Source organism: Pelophylax lessonae (genome assembly GCF_965119305.1).
Source record: "Pelophylax lessonae genome assembly, chromosome: 3".
In the NCBI taxonomy this organism is placed as follows: Eukaryota; Metazoa; Chordata; class Amphibia; order Anura; family Ranidae; genus Pelophylax; species Pelophylax lessonae.
Genome location: NC_138770.1, coordinates 619,423,477 through 619,440,328, shown reverse-complemented (window position 1 = coordinate 619,440,328; position 16,852 = coordinate 619,423,477). Strand labels below are relative to the sequence as shown.

Here is a 16,852-nt window from a genome sequence, read left to right as displayed (position 1 = left end):
CATTTCTCTTCTGAAATTAGCTCCTTGGCTGTGATCACTATGAACATAAAATAAGATTAGGATCATCTGTTCAACAACTTTTATATTAGGTTGTAAAGAAGGCAGTACTTTAAAATCTATCAGCAGGTAGAGATGTGTGTGTCTTTTCCAGTTAATAATGTCATTGCCTTCAGATGAGGAACTAAGAAGCAGAGAGATTCAATACAGGAGGATCTGAGTATTGGTCCTAAATTTTTTATTAAATAAAACCTGTCAAAAGAGGAACGTGGAGGCTGCCATTTTCAACTTCTCCTACTGAAAAAAAGTTAGTTCTCTGGCTCAATCCTGTTGTTTTACCTTTTATGCATTTCTTAGTCACTGACCAGGAACAAGTGTAGAATTCAAAGTAGTGATCGACCGATAACGTTTTTTCGTTGCTAATACCGATATTTTGGTCAATGCATATCGGTATGATAAAATGTATAAATATTGCTAAATATAAAGTTGCGCTCAACCAAATTCCACTAAATATATAAATATAAAGTGCATAAGTGAATTAAATAAATTTGCAAATATAGTGCAAATAAATATATAAATATAGGTGACTTGCGCTAATTACGTGATCCACAATAAGGGTATATGTTATAAAAAATCTATATAATATACAATCAAAATATATAAATTTTAAATGTGACTTATAATCCACAGCAATTTTGAATGAAGGAATGAAACCTGGAAACCAGTCCCCAGGTTAAGTACGGTAGTAAAGATTAGTCCATGGGATGAATCCAATGCCGGGTGATTATGGATCAATAATATCAAACCAAAGTGAACAAAATGTGGATCTCCAATACCTCCACCAGATAGACAAAAAACACACCGGGTGCACACCAAAGGCTTACCAGATGTCGCAGACCCCTTGATTATAGGGGGTCAATGCAGGCAGGAAAACCACAGACCAACGGTACCAGGCTTAAAGATTGGTAGTTCCCATACACCTCCAGATCGACCTCCTTATCGCCAATGATGATTGCTCAAACACCATACCCAGGGGAACCAATAAGGACTCTCATAGTGAAGTATGCATTAGGAACCCAAATTTTATTTTTAATCAGATGCACTTACATTAAAAGACTTGTCAGGCATATCAGATAAGAAGTCGCAGTCTCCGCGTGAAGCGCTGCTTCCGCGTTCCACCTGCGCTTCAACGGGACCTGGAAGTAACGACTCGTTTCGTCGGCGCGTAACTGACGTCATCAGGGGCATGTGACCGCAACCACATCTGATGGTATTTATGCTACCAAGCCTCGATTTCGTAACCAATCGGCCTCCATCGCTCGGACACCTCCCACCCAGGAGTAGGTGCCAATGTTTACATGAAGGACTTTTTTGCCAATAAAAGAATGGAGTATAACTATATACTACTGGCATATTTTAAACCGTATTTTATACGACTGAAAACTAAATGTAGACTCAGAACGGGGCAAAAGACCCAATTTGGCCATTTAGAGGCTTGGGACATAATAAATTAAAAAATGAACAAACAATATATATATATATATATATATATATATATATATATATATACACACTATATACACATTGTATTTCTGCACATATTAAATAAACACTGTAAAATACTATATAAATAGATTCCTTATATTAAGAGCAAATTATTCATATATAAAATTAATGGTGATTAATATTATTTTCGTAATGCCTAAAATAATGGATTAATAAGGCTATTTTAAACTTAATAATATATTTTATATTATGAATATAGTAAAGTTTAAAATCCATTGAAAATTTAAAATTCATTATTTATTTATAATTTATTGGGGAATTTTAATATATTAGGTAGAAGGTAGTAGTATCAAATTAAAGCTAAAATTCCTTCATACTAATATTTTGAAATTATTTAAAAATATTATAAAAATATTTTAACTATAAAATATTACACATTGTATATATTAGTATTTCACACAAGGCCTAAACCTAAGAATGTTGACATAGGATGAATTGCTAGAGATACAACCTCCGACATTCAGGGATATCAATAATTAGATATGAAGCAATTCAAATCTATATCGATATTTAAACCTAAAGGTTGTAAGGTTCTTAACCGATAAATCTATTCGGTTTCATTCATGGATATTTTTTGTGTCAAGTTACCCCCTCTACAATGGGGCTCCACCTATGCCACATTTCTTCACAAAAAATTACAGTTTTATATCTTTATGTTTGAAGCCTGAAATGTGGCAAAAGGTCGCAAAGTTCAAGGGGGCCGAATACTTTCGCAAGGCACTGTATCGATCCCTAACCTAAAGTGTGCCTTTTAGTCTGCATGAATAAATTCCTGACATTTCACAATATAGAGCAACATTTTTAAAAACATTTTTGCTTTTGCTCTTTTAAAAGGTAATTCTTGAGCTCCTGTCCTGTTACTTTACTTAGTCTGAAATGATTCCTTTAGTCTGCTGCTGGCAAGCTCATATGTTTTATGAGGGGGGGAGGTATTTGGCCTACCAAAGAGTTTGTTTTGGTAAAAAGCTGGGCGACCGCCTCAGTTTTCAATTGGAAATTACTGCAAAACTGCATTGATACTTTTTGTCAACTTCATGCTGCAAAGCTAATGAAACTGACCCAGTAGTAGTAGTGTGCTTTTAGTAAACAGGAATGCTTCTATACAAACTAGATACACAGTACAAGACAGTGCTACAAATATGCATACAACACACATGCATGTGCTACCTATTATCATTTTCTAGCAAATGAACATTGATGACCTGTATGATGTAGGGATACACTTAAATGTCACTTGGCTTCCATTATAGCTGGTCCGCAATTTCTGTAGCAAACAGGCCTTTAAAGTGATTGCAGGAAAATGGGTTCCTAATCTTGGCAGCATTGTTTCTCTCTTGTAGTGTGGCTTGAAGTTTTGTCGCCTGGGGTTCTTCTGGAGCCCTCCTTTCAGCTTGTGCTGCTGGCCAATTATCTTGGAAAGTTTAGCATCTATTCCTACATGGATATAACCCTTTTTCTACATAAGGCATTTTACAACAGACTGCGAACAAGCAGGTTATCATTACAGAAGAGACATGCAATAATAATCAGTTTTATGGTTACATCGTTTCACGCTGTCCAGTGGAGATGCCCAAAGACTGGTACCAGGGAGAAGATGCTCTTGAGGGACCTGGGCCATTCAAGCGGAGGAAAGTGCCTTTAGCTCTGCTTCTTCATCATTTTCTGTGAGGGAATAATTTCTAAATCCAAACTCTAGATGGAAGTACTATAGGGTGCCATAGGTCAAATATTTCAAAAGGTCAGGCTCTTGTCCAAAGCAAAGTGTTTTAACACATGGACTGCTGAAAAGGTAAGTATATTGCCTCTTCTTTTTACAGGGTTTCCAATAGCACCTCCCAATGGCTCCCATAGAACAGGACTGGGATTAGGAGTCGGAGAAAAGAGAAAGCTATTAGCCTCAGTTCACACTATGAATCGCACAGGAACCGCACCGCATTTCTGTACAATTCACATGCGAATCAGTGCAGCGTGCAATTAGAGGCGTTCATTTTGAATTACTCAAATCGCACCGCATTTGCACCAAAGTTGTGCATGCAGCAATTTTAGAAACGTACTGCAACCGGATTTCGTGGCGGTTTTTGTACCATGCGATCCAGTGCTGGCAAACACCTGCGTTTGGGGTTTTAGGTTTGCACTGAAACCCACTGCGGAACACAAGGGCAGTGCAATTTGAATGCGGTGCAGGAAATGCTCATGGTTTGCGGGTTTCCCACACCGCATTTTAGTGTGAACCGAGGCTTAAACTATTTTATATTATGCCCAGATTTAGGTCCCTTTCACCCGGGCGCTCCGTATGTCCGCAAATCATCCTATTTTTTTGCGGATGATTTACGGACATAATGTAAGTCAATGGCGTTGCGGATGTCAGCGGAATACCATCCGCTGACATCTGATTTTCTTCCTTTCAGTTCTGTTCCATTTTTTGGAACGGAACAGAACCCTATTTTTCCTCGGTTCAAAAAACGGAAAGGAAGCAAAATCGGATGTCAGCGGTGTCATCCGCTGACATCCGCAATGCACATGGACTTACATTATGTCCGTATATCATCCGCAAACGGATGGGATGATATGCGGACATACGGAGCGGATGACACAAGTGTCATCCGCTCCGTGAAAAAAAAAGTGCAGGAGCGGATCGCAATGCGGTCTGCTCCGTGTGAAAGAGCCCTTAATGTTTTTCAGTTTTTAGTATTTTATGTTTTGACTGAAGACCAATAGTAGGATACTATATTCATCACTACCCTTTAAATTATAATCCAAAACATGTAATTTGATCACTTTAGAACTTGTTAAAGACCACTGGTTGCGACTTTCCCTTATTTCTAACTGTGATAGAGTGAACACAGTGAGGGGTGTATTGAAATTTGTCAAAAATCTTGCTCTAACGCTTTTCAAATAGATTGCCTGTCTGTCCGCACCCGCAGTTTCAAATTGTTTCAGTCACAGTCAGGCACACTTGTGGTGACTCAAAGAAAAATAGAAAGCTTGGCACCTGACAGAACTTTTATTAATGACAGGAAGAGCGTAGAGACTAATGCTGCTTCTCCATCTTTCTCTCCCTCCTCATATTCCAGACAAAAGTGGAGAAATTGAGACACATTTGATTTGTGGCTACAGAGCAACAATGTGGATGTTGTGAATTATGTTGTATTAAAAAAAACAAAGTACAAAACACCAGGAACAGAAGAAAAGATGATCATCAGCAGCGTTATTGAGTAGCAAAGAGTTTTTTTCTGAAATTTAGTTTGTTGTTTAAGGTACACCTGTTAGAGTGACAGCCATGCTAAAATGAATAAAGGATAAGTTCATCTTTTAAAAAAAAAAAATGCACATTTTTACATTGATTATTTTTATTTTTTCCTAAGGAGTCTGCAGAGCATTGCACTCGCGATCAGCAGATAGGTGTAATCTCAAGCTCCTGCAGACTCTCAGCATAGCTGACTGCTCCTCCCTCATATGGGCAGGCAGCTACCTAAGAGCAGGACTGCGAGAGCACTCACCAGCACCCTCGTAGTTAATTGACAACTGCAAGTTGGCTTCCGCAATGGCTGACAGTATTTGTAGGCCCTGGGATGTGGGGTACTCTAAAATGCAGATACCATCAGTTGGCGAAGTTGCTGGCAGGTCTGATTCCTGCCACACTTCTCTTTCGGTCAGTGAGGAAACTCATCACACTAATGAGCCAGTAGGAAAGTATAATAGGGCAAAGGTCAGACTTTGCATACTAGATTATACTGGGTTCTCTACTTGTTCATTGCGGTCTCTGAAGGTTTGTGCAGGTGCCTCTAGGTCCCTGGTGCCTTACCTATGGCCCTTTTTGACATTTATAATGCAGCCCTTGGGAGTACCCGGCTTCCAATAGTCTTTTATCGAGGTCAGGCCAATGAAGGGAAAATGTTGTTCAGATTAGGTTTTATTAGTTAAATGGTTCACATTCTAGGATTAAATAAACCGTGTGACCACTTTTCCTTAGGCTTAATTCACGTGGATTGCAAACACAGGCTTTTATTCTATATTTTTACAGCTCATCTAAAATCTAACGTGGCAGCCAGAGGGGTTTGTAGTGTACACATGGCATGAAGCTTTGCTCCGCAACAGTTAACTCGGCTTTCCTATTGAAATCTAGCTAGCTCAATTCAGATCCTCAACTCGCAGTGACACTGCAGTATTTATATTCAAAATCCCAAGTTTGACTGTGAACATAAAATGGTCAAGAAAAATGTATTCAGGAAGCGGCAGTGTCACCTCTTGAAAGCTTGAAAACCTCTTCAAAACCTCCTAACATGGTTGCCTGTGTGAAAAGGGCTTGACGGAGGTTATGTGAACCTGTTGGCCTCTTGTCTCAATAGGAAGGTGCAGAGGTTCGTAGCAAGGTCTCGGGATCCTCTGCCTGATGCCAAAGACGCTCTGGTGGCCCATTGGGGCCAGTATCGCCTGGTATACGCATTGCCTCCGAAAACTCTTTTACCGGGACTCCTGCAAAGAATCGAGGCAGAAGGGATTCCGGTCATCCTTGAGGGCCTTGCAGGTCTCGGTACGCAGACCTAGTACAGCTTGTCGCCGATGTCCCTTGGCGACTCCCTCTCAGAGAAGATCTGTTAGCCCAAGGGCCGATCTTCTATCCTGCTTTACAGTCGCTGGCTTTGAAGGCTTGGCTGTTGAAAGTCAGGTGCTAAAGGCTAGAGGGGTGTCTGAATTAAGGATTCCTATGCTGTTAAAAGCTCGGAAATCTACTTCTAGGAAGATTTATCATCGAGTCTTTAAGGCGTACATTACTTGGTGTGAATCTCAGGGGGGAGGGGTCTTCCTCCATTGCTTTTCGGTGTCTCGTGTTTTGAAGTTTCTCCAAAGAGGTGTAGACCAGCATTTGGCCTTGGGTACCATCAAAGGCCAGATTTGGGACCTGGCGACTTTCTTTCAGGGCCCGTTGGCCACGAATTCCTTGGTTCAGACATTTGTTCAGGGGGTCTGCCACCTGGCTTCCACGGTGAGATTTCCGTTCTGTGGGACCTCAATTTGGTGCTGTTGGTTCTTCAGAAACCGCCTTCTGAATACATTTGTGAGGTTTCTCTGCTTACTAGTACTGGTAGCTGGCGCTTTATAAAGAGCCCTAGATTCTGGTGCTGGCAGTTGGGAGTAGCCATATAAGCAGCCCTAACTGCTGGTATTTGGAGCAGCCATATAAAGAACCCTGAATGCTGCCATTTGGAGCCATATGGAGAGCCCTTGGTGCTGGTACTGATAGTTGGAGCCATAAAGAGAGCACTTGGTGCTTGTACTGGTAGCTGGAGCCCTATAAAGAGCCCTTGATGCTGGTGCTGGCAGTTGGGGCAGCCATATAGAGAGCCCTTGGTGTTGGTACTGATAGTTGGAGCCATATAGAGAGCCCTTGGTACTGGTACTGATAGATGTATAACAAATGACCGTGCCTAGGTGATAATTTTTACCGGATACTGCTGCTATCTTATTGAGAATGTCTCAATCCCAAATATAGGCAAAAAATGACAGCGCTGTATACAGGTGTATCCAAATAAATACATACTTTTACAATCCTTCAAAGTGCATAAATCCTACGATGTGAAAGAAAAATGATTGCTAAATTGATATTGTATCAAAGAAAAAATGTTTGAAAAAGTGTTCTGGTGCTTTCATAAATACCCACATATAAATGTGTTAAGTAATTCAGCAAACATATAACAAATGTAACAGAAAAAATTTACAATGTTTCAAAGAAATATCCACAAGTGCATACATCAATAATTAGTGTTCATAATCCATTGAAACAGTTCCTTTGAAATAATGTGAATAAAGTGTCCAAAAATAGTGCCAAAATAAAACTAAAAATAAATGATTGTGTGTTCCTCTTGTCTTCTTATAATAATGCCGCATCAAGAAAAAATGTAATCCACCACCTCTTATAAGGAATTCACTCAGCAGATAATATGATAAACCAACATACAAGCTTTTTCTTTTGTAGGGAGTGACAGTCTGCAGCCCTCTGGATCAATCTTTTAAAACTCTCCTTTCTCACTCTCGATGGATATCTCGGGCAAGGAGGAAATCAATGGAAAAGAAAAGAACTCCCACATCGCATAAGATCCTTTAAAAATATTCCCACTTTATTAAAAACAGTTTAAACTCACAATTAAAAAGTGTCTCCACTGACACTAGCGTAAACGGCATTGGTTAATGCGCGGGCTGGCTCCCAATGTCTCAGCTGCTCCGAGCAGACCTGACTCAAAGTGATGGCAATCTCTCCAGCTCACACCGGACGTACGTTTCGTCGTTGGACATCTTCACAGGGCAGTACTGATAGTTGGAGCCATGTAGAGAGCCCTTGGTACTGGTACTGATAGTTGGCGCCATTAAGAGAGCCCCTTGTTCTGATAGTTGCCATATAGAAAGCCCTTGGTACTGGTAGTTGGCACCATATAGCGAGCCCTTGGTACTGATAGTTGGAGCCGTATAGAGAGCCCTTGGTATTAGTACTGATAGTTGGAGCCATATAGAGAGCCTTTGGTACTGGTTCTGATAGATGGAACCATATAGAGAGCCCTTGGTACTGGTACGAATAGTTGGAGCTATATAGAGAGCTCTTGGTACTGATAGTAGGAGCCATTTAGTGTTTGGTAGATGCTGGTACTGGTAGTTAGAGCCATATAGACAGCCCTAGATAATGGTACAGGTAAGTTGGAGTCATATGGATGGTCCTTGATGTTGGTACTGGTGATTAGAACCATTTAAAGATCGCTTAATGCTGTTAAGGAAGATGGACCCATTGTCATATAGAAAGCCCTATTGATGCTTGGGAGCCATATATAGAATGCTACATGTGTATACTGTTGATTGGAACCATATAGAGTGTTGTGTGCTTCTACTTGAAGTGGGAGTCATATAGCGAATGCATTAGATAGATGTTGTAACTGGTTGGAGCCTTCTAGAAAGCATTTGATGCTATTACTGGCACTTGGCGCTTCTAGACAGTCCTAAATGCTCCTTTTTTTTTTCTTTTTTAAATTGTATAAACAGTGTTAGAAGCTAGAGTATTATAATTGGTATGCATTTGACAGAACTAATATATTTTAGCTGCTCACTGTTTGATCCTTTTCATATTTCATTTGTGCTTTCTCACAGGATAAAGGAATCCTCTGGCTGGCAGCAAGTTTTCTCAAGCCCCTATCTAGACTGGACCATTGAAAGGGTGGCCCTCAATGCAAAGGTAGTTGGAGGGCCACATGGAGATAAAGACAAGATGGTGGCGGTTGCATCAGAAAGCAGCATAATTCTTTGGAGCATACAGGATGGAAGCAGTGGCAGTGAAATTGGTAAACCGCCTCTCTTTATCAGAACTGTAGAAATCTTCTTCTTTTCCAATAAGTAGTAGCCATCTTATGATAGGCTATCAAAGTATTTAATAAAATGACAAAAAACATGTTAAAGCATTGTTAACCTATCTTTAGAAGTGTTCTTAGACCAACCAGGTGTTAACCGCAGATGTCATATCACTGTTCCCAAAAATCGTCGTTCCCCACATAGCCTCTTTTAGATATTTGTACAAAATTCTGGTCTCAGGAATGGGGTGGGTGTTCCACAGTTTTTGACAGAAACATTTTTAAGACTTTATTTCCAATTCACACCTAGGTGCAGACTACAATGTTTTGGTGAGACAAACGTTTAAATCTTGGCTTGCCTAAAGAAAATACCTTGCCACAACATTTGGAATACAGGCTCCTAAATGGTTACTGTATTTAAAATGATCCTGTGCCTAATCATGCACGTTAAAGTATTTACAAATTCTGGACAAGCAATAGAAGCATTTTAAAACAAGCCCCCATTCTCCTCTGTATCTATAATCTTTGTGGAGAAATTACTTTTCAAAGTTCACAATACAGGCACTATGGAGTGTATTTATTAACTAGGAGTAGATGCCGCCAGGGCTGTTGGTGCTTAGGGGAGTTTTTGCCCCTTTAGTTCTCCTTTAAGGGCTTATTCACACTGTGTGCAGTGGTTGGCAGCCTTCCGGCGCTGCAAGGATACATAAATATAAAAAACAAATATTTTCTGTGACCCCCCCCCCCCATTCACATGAAAACATTGGAGTGATGTGCATTTTATTGCAGAAAAATGGTTCACTGGATGGCACCACATGTGTTGCGTTGCGATCAAGTGTAGTGACCACACGTTGCTGTGTGAAGATATGAAGTATCGCTTTGTGACCTAATAATTAAAGAAAAAAAAGGAAAACCGTTTGCTGTGCTGAAACCAACATCACACCCCCCCCTCTACAGAACTCTACAGGGTAAAAAAGTGACAGAGCATTTAGCATGCAAGCAGTGCAAATAAATGCTTAGGGGAGGTTTAAAGTGGTTGTAAAGTCACATGTATTACTTTGATTCTCTCTCTCTTTTAGGTCCCTGTTCAGTACAGCGTGTGTTTTTCTAAAATAATATTGCTAAATACCACCTTTGCAGAGCTCTGCTGTGCTATCATGGGACCTCCCTCTGCTTTCTTTTCCAACCTAAGTAAGTACAGGAGGAGGGGCTCCCTCTGAATGCAAGCTGGCAGAGGGAGGTCACATGACTGCACAGCAGGGCTCTGCTAAGACAGTATTTAACATTATAATTTTAGGAAAACACACTCGGTTATGAACAGGGACCTAAAACAGAGAGGATCAAAGTAATTCATACATCTTTCTTTACTTTACAAGCACTGGAGCAGCTGCAGGGAATACAAATTCCACAGGCATGAGGGGGGAGGAACACGATCGGGTCACACACAGACTATAGAACTGACAGGAAGGGGAGAAATGCAGAGACACTGAGGAGAGAGCTGGATGACGGGTACTTCGCAGCTTTACCTGTGTGTTTGGAGGGGGTTGGCTGCGCTTTCCCATAGAGTAATATTGTGTTCCACAGTTTTACTCTGTCAAAACATTTATTGTTGCGCACCACTCACCTTTTACTTTTGTGGTCTTGGAGATTCTGCCAGTAACAGCACTTCCTTCTGCAGGCTGACAAAACTAAGTCATCCTCTGGAAATTAGCAGCAGCATTGTTATCCCTGCAGATAACTGAAGTAGGGCGCACAACAGTCCAATAATGGCGCTTTTCCACTGCATGGAACCGTACCGGTTCGGCCCGCTTTTGTGCTTTTCCACTGCGGTACCGCATGGTATAGGGTCGGAACGGTTCGGTACGGTATAGGTTTGCTTTTCCACTGCATGGAACCGAACGGTACGGTACGGCTCTGAAAAAACAGTACCTACTCGATTGTGGTTCCAACAGGTACCAAACTGGTACCATATCCCACAATCCTTTGCATGCAGTCACTACTAGCCACTGATTGGTCAGAGAATCACACCCACCCCGTTGTTATCCCACCCACTTAACTTTAGTACTACTTTAGTGGAAAAGCAAACCTATACCATACCGTACCGTACCGAACCGTTCCGACACTATACCATGCGGTACCGCAGTGGAAAAGCAAAGCGGGCCAAGCAGGGCCGAGTAGAGCCGAGCCGGTACTAGCCGGTACTTGCAGTGGAAAAGTGCCATAACACTGTCTGTTTGCAAGACAATGGCTTAGCGTTGGAGTCCGAGTCGAGGAGTCGGAGGAAATTTTGGGTAACTGGAGTCAGAGTCGGCAAACAATGCACCGACTCCGACTCCTACTAAATTTAGATTGGAATTAAAAAAAAAAAAAAAGCAAGTTTAAATGTCCCAATTCACAAAAAGTTATAATTAATGACTTGGTATAAGGAAACTTATAATTGAGGAGGCCAAATGTAAAAAGGAAGAACTACAGAAAGTTCTGAAAGGACGTTTTGTCTTCCTTAAAATGGATGCATGCACACGTCAGAGTCAATTATTTTGCTATTAATGTTAGATTTGTGGATAAAAATAACAAAACAATAACACGGACCCTCGGATTAAAGGACACTCAGGCACATTACACCAGTGATTACCTTCAGAAGTTAGTGGAGGGTGTTCTAGAAGATTTTGAAATTACAAAGGAACAGATTTTATGTGTTGTGACAGATAACGCTTCTAACATGTTGAGCACAATTGAGAAGACGAACGCAGATGAAGAAGGTAACAAACAGATATTACAGTTAGAGGAAGACAGCTCTGCAAGTATTGGAGAAAGTTTAGAAACTGAAGAGAATGCTGACATTTTTTTTAGACAACTTTGTTGAAGAAGCATTGAAGCTTGCTACTATTCATCATATGCGATGTGCTGTTCATACACTGCAACTTGCCATAAGAGATGGATTAAAAGATCGCCATGCAGCTACACTAATTGGCAAGTAACTGTTGCAGCCAGGGCCCCGAAAACAGATGCAATTTTGAAAAGACGTGCAGGAAAAGGAGCCATTTTGGATTAAACAACTCGCTGGGGAAGCACTTATTTAATGGTGAAGCGTTTGCTTGAAATTAAAGACTTCATAGAAGAAATGGACAATGAAAATCTTGCATTAACTGAAAGCCAGTGGACACAAACAAAAGAGCTGGAGAACCTTCTTTCTCACCCCTTCACTGTCACCAAGAGGTTGCAATGGAACGATCTAACCCCGGGTAAATTCCTCTTGGAATGGAGGAGCCTGTTATATCGCCTGAACAAAAATGGAGGGTTAATAGCTGAGGGCATTGCATCTTCAATGATGAAAATAGAGAGTCTTTTGCTGGAAAATGAAATCTTGTTAGCGGCTATTTATGTCGACCCAATTAGCCGACTTTTGTTGAACAGTGAACAGACTGCTACTGGGAAAAGGGCCCTCTATGGTGTAGCAGTTCGCATGAAGGGATTACGACCTGAAATACCTCCACAGGATGAAGTTCTTTAAAGCAATAGTGGTAACTCAGGATCATCTTCTTCAAACGAAGAATTAGGCTTTGATTCATTCTTAGACAAAATGGAAGTTGCTAAAGGAAAGTGACGTTGCATAAGCGTCAGAACCAGTAAATGTCCAAATAAAAAAAATTCCAACAGGAGTTTTATAAAGCACTAAAAGAAGTTGAAAAGTATGATCGCTCATCAAAATTTACTTTTGAAGAAGCCATCCTTGTTTATCCAGAGATCGTTAGTGATGTGGCCAGAACAGTTACTGCAATACCACCCACCCAAGTCAGTGTCGAAAGATTAATACATATTAATACAGAGCAGTCGAGTCAGAACATTTATCTACCGACTCCACAGCCCTGGTTGTCAACTTGCCAAAGGAAGTGCTGTTAGTGGTAGGATCTCCAGAAAGGAAACTTTGTGTTAGCATCACACTATATTTTTGCTTAAGGTGGTTATAAAGTCAGAAGTTTTTTTTAATCTTGATGCATTCTATGCATTAAGATAAAAAAAAAACCTTCTGTGTGCAGCAGCCACCGTAATACTTACCTGAGCCCCATCTCCATCCATTGATGTTGCAGGAGAGTCTCGGCTGCCAGAGACTCACCCTCCTCATTGGCTGAGACAGCAGCGGGGCGCTATTGGCTCCCGCTGCAGTCAGTGAGCCAATGAGGAGTGAGAGGGGGTGGAACCAAGCCGCGGCTGTGTTTTTGAATGGACACGCAGCAGCTCAGCTTGGGTGCATGCTGTGGTGGCACTCGTCAGGAGGGAGGGACCCTATAAGAGTAGGATCCTGGCTGCTCTGTGCAAAACCACTGCACAGAGCAGGTAAGTATAACAAGTATGTTATTTTTAAATGAAAAAGAACTAGACTTTAGTATCACTTTGAGAAAACCGCATTGAGGCATGATAGCAAACTTATTAAAAAATAGATTTTGGGTTTACATACACTTTAAAATATTGCTTGCTGAGCAGACCCTGATTTGCTAGAAGTTGTTGTTTTTCTTTAGTAGGTGTAACCAATCCGGGTGGGCTGCAAAGCCTTGTCATCTTAAATAAGAGCTCTGGTACTAAAACAGGCGGCTGAACAGCTCGGCTGGCACGCAGCAATAGGGAAAGTCCCTTCAATATCCAGCCATGCATAAAGAAGAAATTGATAATCTGGTTTAATATCAGGTCCATTTCTCAGGGCTGTAGAGGGGAATAAAGTTCGGAGAAGCTGGCAGTACAATCAGAACCTGCGGGCACCAGGGCGAGATGCCGGCAAATTGCTAACATCCACCTCAATTAGAGTTCCATTTTATTTTATAATGAAGTGCCTTTCCACTTGGTTCAGATTGTGATGGTGGGGAACGGCACTTTCGGATTGCATAGAGAAGACTGCAGAGGTACGGTTTGTTCAGACTTTGTAAAAGAAACAATTTGTTTTTGGATCTCTCCAAACCTTGCTAAAACCATCGAAAGAAAATTACAAAGGTTGGCATGTCTATGATAAAGCTGTCCCCCAGGCAGCCTGGCCTTCAGTATTACTTACTGGAGACACCACAAGCAGATTGCTGCCATAAGCGGTATTTTTCGCAGAGGGCCCCTTAAGACAGGGACGTGTCATTATTTGTACCATCTTCGTCCCTGCGGAGAGCAGTCGTCATGCCTGAGTCTAAGCAGGAGTGACACTTCAAATTCCTTCAGACCATTCAAGCTGTCTCTCTTGATTTCCCTGAACCTCCAGGTCCTCTGGAGTAATCAGTTCTACTTGTTTCTCTGTTTTTATTTTTATTGCTTGCATCTCAGCACCACACATCTCTTAACGCATCACTAAAGATTTTGGGGGACCTTAAAAAAAGACATTGTTTTAATTGAATTGTTTCTGAGGTTATATAACAACTGCATGTAGATTTTAAAGAAAACAAATCATATATAGCTTCTAGGGTTCCAAATAGAACCTAATAATTATTTATATATTCTTTTTCTTAAGATGGGAAGGTTGCTATTAGGCAAATTAGGTTATCTGACAAAGAAGATGCCCAAAATTTGCATTTGCTTGTCGTGATTTTGAAGGGTTATTCCATATCCTATGTTTGTTTTCACTACAAAATTGGTGCACTAGCACTTTAAAAATTATTTTAAAGTCCAAATATGTTATATATATATATATATATATATATATATATATATATAAATGTACAGTGCCTTGCGAAAGTATTCGGCCCCCTTGAACTTTGCGACCTTTTGCCACATTTCAGGCTTCAAACATAAAGATATAAAACTGTAATTTTTTGTGAAGAATCAACAACAAGTGGGACACCATCATGAAGTGGAACGAAATTTATTGGATATTTCAAACTTTGTTACCAAATAAAAAACTGAAAAATTGGGCGTGCAAAATTATTCAGCCCCTTTACTTTCAGTGCAGCAAACTCTCTCCAGAAGTTCAGTGAGGATTCCTGAATGATCCAATGTTGACCTAAATGACTAATGATGATAAATAGAATCCACCTGTGTGTAATCAAGTCTCCGTATAAATGCACCTGCACTGTGATAGTCTCAGAGGTCAGTTTAAAGCGCAGAGAGCATCATGAAGAACAAGGAACACACCAGGCAGGTCCGAGATACTGTTGTGGAGAAGTTTAAAACCGGATTTGGATACAAAAAGATTTCCCAAGCTTTAAACATCCCAAGGAGCAACTGTGCAAGTGATAATATTGAAATGGAAGGAGTATCAGACCACTGCAAATCTACGAAGACCTGGCTGTCCCTCTAAACTTTCAGCTCATACAAGGAGAAGACTGATCAGAGATGCAGCCAAGAGGCCCATGATCACTCTGGATGAACTTCAGAGATCTACAGCTGAGGTGGGAGACTCTGTCCATAGGACAACAATCAGTCGTATACTGCACAAATCTGGCATTTATGGAAGAGTGGCAAGAAGAAAGCCATTTCTTAAAGATATCCATAAAAAGTGTCGTTTAAAGTTTGCCACAAGCCACCTGGGAGACACACCAAACATGTGGAAGAAGGTGCTCTGGTCAGATGAAACCAAAAATCAAACTTTTTGGCAACAATGCAAAACTTTGTTTGGCATAAAAGCAACACAGCTCATCACCCTGAACACACCATCCCCACTGTCAAACATGGTGGTGGCAGCATCATGGTTTGAGCTTTTCTTCAGCAGGGGCAGGGAAGATGGTTAAAATTGATGGGAAGAAGGATGGAGCCAAATACAGGACCATTCTGGAAGAAAACCTGATGGAGTCTGCAAAAGACCTGAGACTGGGATGGAGATTTGTCTTGCAACAAGACAATGATCCAAAACATAAGCAAAATCTACAATGGAATGGTTCACAAATAAACATATCCAGGTGTTAGAATGGCCAAGTCAAAGTCCAGTCCTGAATCTAATCGAGAATCTGTGGAAAGAACTGAAAACTGCTGTTCACAAACGCTCCCCATCCAACCTCACTGAGCTCGAGCTGTTTTGCAAGGAGGAATGGGCAAAAATTTCAGTCTCTCGATGTGCAAAACTGATAGAGACATACCCCAAGCGACTTACAGCTGTAATCGCAGCAAAAGGTGGCGCTACAAAGTATTAACTTAAGGGGGCTGAATAATTTTGCACGCCCAATTTTTCAGTTTTTTATTTGTTAAAGTTTGAAATATCCAATAAATTTTGTTCCACTTCATGATTGTGTCCCACTTGTTGTTGATTCTTCACAAAAAAATAGTTTTATATATTTGTTTGAAGCCTGAAATGTGGCAAAAGGTCGAAAAGTTCAAGGGGGCCGAATACTTTTGCAAAGCACTGTACATATAAAACCACAACCATAGGTAATTTTAACAAAGATAGATCAGTGACTTATAAACTGTCCCTTTTTGTGCTTGTGGTCTAGGTGTGTTCAGTCTTGGTGTACCAGTGGATGCGTTGTTTTTCATCGGTAACCAGCTGGTCGCTACAAGCCACACAGGAAAAGTTGGAGTGTGGAATGCCGTCACTCAGCACTGGCAGGTAGGTCCTGACCAAGTACAGGAACTGTGATTTAAATATACTCTATGTATGACCTCCCGCGCTACACAAATATATGACAAAAAAAAAAATTGGCTCATAAACACATGGCGGTTAATCTAAAGAGGAGTGCTACTAAAGAGCAATATGTGTAATCACTTCACATAAATCCTAAAATTAACCAAAAAGTATTGTGCAGTGCTCCCTTTAAGCAATATATGACAAACTTATAACTAAACAAAACATATAAATACTGTCATGCATTTTGAAACCATATATAGCAAGTGATAAGTAAATCAGTATAATCTTTCAAAATTTAAACAAAGTCCCATTCATCAGAAAACATTTGCTTTTAAGGACTCTTTTATACTGATGAATGGGTTCACATGGTGCTGATTTGACATTGAAGCCTATTGTTAACAACTGCACCGTCCGAATTAATGCGACGCAG

The 16,852-nt window shown here is 40.6% G+C and overlaps 1 protein-coding gene across 1 annotated transcript in view; it reads left to right on the top strand.

Moving 5' to 3' along the window:
• Nucleotides 1-16,852, top strand: part of KCTD3 (potassium channel tetramerization domain containing 3) — a 133,136-nt gene that overhangs the window by 64,493 nt on the left and 51,791 nt on the right. Inside the window, exons 9-10 of the mRNA XM_082249836.1 lie at nt 8,698-8,888; nt 16,289-16,404. Coding sequence (XP_082105962.1) covers nt 8,698-8,888; nt 16,289-16,404 — 307 coding nt within the window. The remainder of the gene's footprint in view (nt 1-8,697; nt 8,889-16,288; nt 16,405-16,852) is intronic.